Source organism: Echinops telfairi, unplaced genomic scaffold (assembly GCF_000313985.2).
Source record: "Echinops telfairi isolate 266 unplaced genomic scaffold, ASM31398v2 ScPeMD7_7457;HRSCAF=8495, whole genome shotgun sequence".
NCBI classification, from domain to species: domain Eukaryota; kingdom Metazoa; phylum Chordata; class Mammalia; order Afrosoricida; family Tenrecidae; genus Echinops; species Echinops telfairi.
In genome coordinates this window covers 42,101,247-42,108,074 of record NW_022111357.1, presented here as the reverse complement: position 1 = coordinate 42,108,074, position 6,828 = coordinate 42,101,247, and the positions used below count along the sequence as shown (strand labels likewise).

The 6,828-nt window shown below is 65.9% G+C and overlaps 1 protein-coding gene across 1 annotated transcript in view; it reads right to left on the bottom strand.

Annotated features, from left to right (window-relative positions):
• MEGF6 (multiple EGF like domains 6) overlaps positions 1 to 6,828 on the bottom strand; it is a 118,527-nt gene that overhangs the window by 5,567 nt on the left and 106,132 nt on the right. Inside the window, exons 18-30 of the mRNA XM_045299220.1 lie at positions 5,026 to 5,151; positions 4,174 to 4,305; positions 3,977 to 4,105; positions 3,613 to 3,744; positions 2,840 to 2,968; positions 2,622 to 2,750; positions 2,236 to 2,364; positions 1,667 to 1,795; positions 1,329 to 1,457; positions 1,062 to 1,190; positions 745 to 873; positions 505 to 636; positions 163 to 291 (exon numbers count right to left, since the gene is read on the bottom strand). Coding sequence (XP_045155155.1) covers positions 163 to 291; positions 505 to 636; positions 745 to 873; positions 1,062 to 1,190; positions 1,329 to 1,457; positions 1,667 to 1,795; positions 2,236 to 2,364; positions 2,622 to 2,750; positions 2,840 to 2,968; positions 3,613 to 3,744; positions 3,977 to 4,105; positions 4,174 to 4,305; positions 5,026 to 5,151 — 1,683 coding nt within the window. The remainder of the gene's footprint in view (positions 1 to 162; positions 292 to 504; positions 637 to 744; positions 874 to 1,061; positions 1,191 to 1,328; positions 1,458 to 1,666; positions 1,796 to 2,235; positions 2,365 to 2,621; positions 2,751 to 2,839; positions 2,969 to 3,612; positions 3,745 to 3,976; positions 4,106 to 4,173; positions 4,306 to 5,025; positions 5,152 to 6,828) is intronic.

Sequence of the window (6,828 nt, the reverse complement as noted above, 5' to 3'; positions counted from 1 at the left end):
GCTCCCAGACTAGCAGAGGTACGTGGAGTGCACCCCCCCCCCCCCCCCCCCCCCCCCCCCCCCCCCCCCCCCCCCCCCCCCCCCCCCCCCCCCCCCCCCCCCCCCCCCCCCCCCCCCCCCCCCCGCACTCCACCAGTCCCCAGCCTAGCCTCAGCCACTCACTGAGGCTGCAGTCGGCCCCCAGGAAGCCAGCGGGGCAGTGGCAGGCCCCTGTGGCCGGGTCACAGGAGCCCCCGTTGTGGCACACACACTGCTGCTCACAGCCTGGCCCGAACTGCCCAGGGGGACAGCCTGCGGAGAGAGCCAGCTGTGCCAGGGCCAGAGTGGGCACTGCCCCCAGTGGCCGGGGAGGTGACACCAGCCCCAGCTCCTCCAACAACAGCCTGCCCCCCACCCCATGAGGCAGCAGTGCGTCAAAGTGGCTCAGCAGGACAACACTGACCCCCTAGGGAAACGCCCCCTCAAGAGGACTCCATGGGTGTGGGGGACACGACAGGCACTCACGCTGCTGGCAGCCGCTGCCGTGGTACCCCGCAGCACACACACAGGCCCCCGTGGCAGGGAGACAGGACTGGTTCTCGCTGGGACATTGGCACCCCTGGGCACAGTCCTTTCCGAAAGTTCCAGGTGGGCAGTCTGGGGGCAGGTGGGAAGGGCATCAGTTCTGGCCACAGCCCAGGTCTCACACCCTCTCCGGGGTGCAGCTCAAAGGCTCACATGGCCCTGCCCATCAGGCTCACCTACCCTGCTCACAGCCAGGCCCCATGAAGCCAGGGGGACAGCCACACTCCCCCGTGACGTGGTGGCAGGAGGTGCCCTGCGGGCAGTGGCAGCGCTGGCCACAGGCCTCTCCAAACCAGCCAGGTGGGCAGGCTGCAGGGAAGGCAGGGATGGGGGGCTTCCAGGAGACAGGGTTGGGGGGCCCGGGGACCACCCCAGGAGCTGGCCCTCAGTGCGGGGACCTCACCCCTCCGTCCTGACGTCGGAGCGCGCCTGGGACCAGCCCTGCTTGGAGGACCACACAACCCTGGGTGCTGCTGACCAGGCGGCCCAGTGCTCACCGCTCTCACACCTCCCACCCCTCCATCCTGGGGGGCAGAGGCAGGTGCCAGTGACATGGTGACAGGGGGCACCCCGCCGGCAGACACATCGCTCCTGACAGCTGGGTCCGAAGGTGCCCTGGGCACAGGCTGCAGGACATGGGACGGAGCTGAGATGCAAACTGCTCTGCTTGCCCCCTGTGATTCCACAACCCCCCCTTGAAAGAAGGGCTGGCCTGCAGATGTGCACCCTACCCCCATCAGGCCACTGGCCCCGCCCCCACTCACGGCTCTGGCACTTGTCCCCGGCCCAGCCGGCCGGGCAGTGGCAGGCGCCCGTGTGAGGGTCACAGAGCCCCCCATGAAGACAGTCACAGGGTTGCATGCAGCCGTCCTCCATGTGCCCAGGGCGACATTCTGCGGGGGGGTCGGGGGCGGGGAGCAGGTGAGTGTCCCCGGGGCCCCTATATCCAAAGGGACAGGTCACAGGGCTGGTCATCCCGCAGGTCCTGGGCCACACCCGGGCCACTGCCCTGGCCAGGGAGCCTCCTAGACCAGGGCAGGTCAGGCTGCAGATCTGGCTCCCACTGACTTTCAGGGGGCCCCTCTGGGCCCAGAGTACTCACCCCGCTCACAGGCCGAGCCGGCCCAACCCTTGGGGCAGGAACAGTGGCCAGAGACAGGGTCACAGGTGCCTCCGTTCCGACAGATGCAGGGATACTGGCAGTCCTGGCCATACAGGCCCGACGGGCAGGCTGGCAGGGGAGGGACCCCACAGCATCAGCCCACCAGACCCCACAGCTCTGGTGCTGGCCACCCTCGAGGGAATGCCCAATCCCAGGGACGCAGTGCTGAAAGAGGGGCCTCCAGCCATGACACTCCCTCACTTCCCCCCAGGCTAGGCACCTCCCCACTCTGCCTGCTATTCCAGGCTGGACGCCAGGCCCTCCACACCCAGGGGACCCCTCATGGTCCAGCGAGGGCCTGGGCGGGGTCCTCCACATCCTAGAGCAGTGGTTCTCAACCTTCCCTTTAATATAGTTCCTCACGTGGTGGTGAGCCCCGACCATAAAATTACTTTCACTGCTATTTCATCGTTGTCATTTTGCTACTGTGATGAATCGGGCGACCCCCACAGGGGTTGCGATCCACGGGTTGAGAACCACTATCCTAGGGGCTCCCAGGGCGGGCTCACCCTGCAGGCAGGTGGGTCCCATCCAGCCTGGGGTGCAACGACATCCCCCGAGCACCGGGTCACAGGACGCCCCGTTGGCGCAGGCACAGCCCTGGCTGCAGTTGAGCCCGTAGGTGTGGGCTGGGCAGGCTGGGGAAGGGGGTGGGGGCATGGTCAGAGCCACCTCGGCCCCTGAAACCTGTGCTCCTCTCTGTAGCCACCTCCCGTATGGACCCAGGGCCCCCACACTAGGTACACTGAAATGCAGTCCCTATGGGGAAGCTCCGTGCTGGGGTTAACAGCAGGTGCAGCCACCTGGTGCCTCGGACCCTCCCCTCCCCACCCCATCCCCCGTCCCTGCCCTGGGCAACATCCCAGTAGTACCTGGGCCTCGTGGCCACACTCACCATGGTCACAGCGGGGGCCATGCCAGCCAGCCGGGCAGACACAGACCCCGCTCACAGCGTCGCAGGGGGCTCCGTGGGCACAGTCACAGGCCCCCAGACAGTCCACGCCATAGAAGCCAGCCGGGCAAGCTGTAGAGGGGGGGCGAGGGCAGTGGTGGGGGCTGCATGCCCGAGGTGCCCCCCGCTGGCCCAGCGTGCCCCCTACTGCCCCCACTCACCTCGCTCGCAGAAGGCCCCCCTCCAGCCAGCCGTGCAGGTACAGGCCCCACTGACATGATCACAGGCTCCGCCATGCTCACACTGGCACTGCTGTCCACAGCCTGGCCCAAAGTGGCCCTGGGGACACCCTGGGTACCAGTGCCAGCCACCATTAGAGGGGGCCTGGACAGGAGGCAGGACCAGGTCCCAAGGAAGCCTTCCCAGCTGGCACCCCCTCCCACTCTTCAAGCATGTGTGAGTGTGTGTGTGTGTGTGTGTATGAAGGTTTAGGCAAGTTTCAAATAAATGTTTTTGGTGTTGAGGACCCTTTTCTAGGACTGCTTCTAAGAGACCCACCCCAGGACCACTCTGGGGCCCACTAAGCCCTCCTTCCCCCATGGGAGCCCCTCCCCACCCCCACCGATAAGGAGCAAACCCTTAGTCCCCTTGAAAGCCCAGGCATCAGCCTTGTGGGTGAGGGACCTCAGTCAAGGACGGCTCTATGCCCACCACTGACCTCCACTGACCCGCAATGCGTTAGCCATACCCTCTGCCCCTCCTCCAGTGGGACAGTCGTGACAAACACCCCACCCCCCTCCAGTGGGTGACATCAGGCACAGGTTGGTGGGTTGGTCCTTTCCTGACGCGGGGGCCTGAGAGCCTAGCCAGGGGGTGGTAGGCCACCCACTTCTTCTCTGGGCTAGGAAGGCAGAGTGGGGCGCTCCTGAGCTCCTGAAACTTATGGCCCCCACGCCGGGGCCCTGGGGCCGGCCCGAGGTCTTGCCCAACTCACAGTGCTCGCAGCGTGGGCCTGTGTAGCCGGCCTCACACAGGCAGTGCCCGCTGGCCGCCTCGCAGCTCCCTTGCCCCGCGGTGCAGTTACAGGGGTGCATGCAGTCGGGCCCCCAGTGCCCCCCGTCGCAGGCTGCAACAGAGCCGGTCACTTGGCGCAGGCCCGGCAAGGCCTTTGGCACCCAGCAAGTGGAGGGGCATGTTAGGAGGGAGCCACAACAGCCGCTGCGGCAGGGAGGTGGTCACAAGTGGAGCATCCAGCCCCCACTAGGGTCTGTGGGGCCACAGACCCAGCAATCCCCACCCTAAAGGGCCCTATGTGTTGCAGGTGGAGGACCCCCACCCCCACCCCATGTCCCACATACCTCTACGACAGTCCAGGCCCGTCCACCCCGGGGCGCAGCTGCACTGCCCGGTCACAGGGTGGCAGTGGCCCGAGTTGGCACAGGAGCACCTGGCCTGGCAGCCAAGGCCGAACCAGCCTGCTGGACATGCTGCAGGAAAGAGGGACTGAGTGCCCTGGTCCAGCCCCTGCCCAAGGAACACCCAGGGCCCTACTCACCATCCTGGCAGTGGCTGCCCATGTAGCCAGGTGGGCACAGGCAGCTTCCTGTCTCTGGGTCGCAGCTGGCACCGTGGTCACACGTAGGGCAGATCTGCTGGCAACCGAGTCCCCAGCGGCCCTCGGGACACTCTAACCCCCCACACCCAGTCAGTGCCCACGGCTCTCACCGGGACTTGGGCATCTCAGCACCACCAGCACTAGGCCCACATGAGGCTACAGGGGCCAGGGCCTCCCAGAGAGGGTGCTGGGGGCCTGTGTGCCGAGCAGGTCAGAGACTGCTGGCCAACCCAGGCCTGCCCTCCAAGGGCCAACAGGTCCCCAGTGCTTCTCCGTTCCAGACACCAGTACACCCACACCGGGCCCAGCCTGACGGGCTCAGCAGGGCTCACAGCAGCTGGAGGAAGCCGGGTCTGCAGGCTCCGGGCTGAGCCAAACCCAAACCTCGCCACAGCCACAGCGACCCTGCAGGACTGAGTGGAGCTGGCCCTGTGGGTGTCCGAGACTAACTATTCAAGGAAAGGGGCACCGTATTGTTCTGGTGGGCTCTGACTGCTGCTCAGTGGTTAGCAGCCCAACATCACCAGAGGTCCCCACACAGGGTCTGGAATCAGAAGTCCCCAAACACTGCTGGGACTGAGGTCAAGGGCTTTTTGAACAATGTTGGGGCTGGGATCAGTGGTCCCTAAGCTTGGCCGGAGGCACACTCCCAGTGCAGGTGTGGAGTGGAATTTAAGCACAGTTCAGGGTTGGGGCTGCGGGGGCCCACACACATGGCTTGGAACTGGGGTTAGGTCCCCTAACACTGTGCGGGAGAGAGAGGAGGACTTGGGGAGCCTGTCTGCCACTCACCTGCCTCACAGTCGTCCCCATTCCTGCCTGGTGGACACAGGCATTGCCCCGTGACCTGGTCGCAGGGGGCGCCCCCGCAGGAGCACTGGTTGGAGCAGTTCTCGCCGAACGTCCCCCCTGGGCACTCTGCAGGTAGATGCAGAACAGGCCTCAGTGCCCCCACCCTGGGCCCCAGGTCCCACACCCGCACCAGGCCCCTGAGGGTCCAGGGCAGGTCCCAAGTCAGGGGGGAGGGAGCATCACAGAGCAGGCTCCTTCTGGGCCTCAGGGGCACAGAAAAGCAGGACAGGGTGGGGTCACGAGTGAGGACAGGCAGCCAAAGGGAGAACCTGCCCCTACTGGGGATGACCATCAGGTCCCTGGAGAGGCTGCAGGGGCACTGAGGCCAGGCCTGGTCTGCTTCCCCTCCCACCTAGGGCAAGTCCCCCCACAAGCCCCTCCCTCCCAGCTCTTGCCCTGCTGGGAGGCCTGAGATATGTGTACGCCCCACAAGGACCCCCAGGGAGCTGTCCACCTGTCCTCAGAGCAGCCGTCCTCTCCTGGGGGGAGAGAGGAGGGGTGGGTAAGGAAGGGCACAGGCCGATGCCCACCCCAGACTAAGGAAAGGAAGCTTCTACAGGAGGCCCCCATTCTTCCATCCATGGCAGGGCAGTGAGGTGGGCGGGGCAGGGGGCGACCCATGCTAAGATCTCAGGATGGAGGGGTGTCACAGGGCCCCGCCCACACTGCTCCCCATGCTGTGGAGGTAAGGGGTCAAGGCTTAAGGGTTCCCATGCCTGCCTTGCCCCTCAAGGCCCAGCATCGGCCTCCCTGTCCCAGGTCAAGAAGTGAGCCCAAGACCAGGGCAGGGAAGAGAGGGCTCCCTCCTGGCCCCAGTTCCCAAGCTGCTCCCAACTTCTGCTGCTGCTACAGAACAGCACCCCGAGTCCAGGAAACCGTCATGGCAGCCTACGGAGTGGGGGCTGCAGGGCCCCAGGCTCCACACCCCAAAACTGCTCTGACCCCAGCCCCCAGAGCCAGGGGAGGATGACCGGGCAGAGTCCAAGGATGGGAATAGGGGGCTTGACCTCTCAGATAGACCCTGTCCAGGGGCCTGTCCCGTGGAGGCACCCTCAGTCTACCCCCAGGGACACAGGGCACACCTAAACCACATGTGCAGTGCGGACCAGGGCCAGGCAGGCCCAGTCGCCAGGCCTCGTGGAGACTCCTACTCCCTGGGGGAGTCCCATGTTCAGCCTGTGATGCTTTCCCGACTGCCCACGCAGTTACGAGGAGCCCCCGGTTCCACAGCACCGGGTGTGGGAGCCCCTCCCTGTAGCTCATCCTGGGACTCTGCTCGCTCAGCTATCAGCACCTGGGCCAGCAAAGGGTGGGGTCCGGCTCTCCCAGCGGGGTTCCAGGGATGGAGTAGGTGGGTGTGTGGCTGGGCTCAACAGCCCATGGGCATGGGTGGCCTAGATGGCCAATTGGAGTGTCCCTGTGCCCACTGCTTGGCCCCGTGGGAGGAGGTATGCTGAGGCCAGCCCCCTGTCCAGGCTGCCTCCGCAGGCCCCAGCTGCCCATCCCCTTGGGCGTGTGCTCCTGAGCCAGAGCCAGAGAGGACCTGGCCTTCCCAGTGCCTGTCAGCACTGACAGCGTGGCCTTGCTTACTCCTCTCCCTTTCCCGCTCCCCCGGGACCACACTAGGCTGCCCACCTGCCAGAGGCACCAAGGACAGGAGTCCACGGAGAGGCCCCGTTAGTCACCAGCTGCAGCTGGGACACCTCTCTGTCCCTCCTACTCATCCAGCACCCCCGCACCCCC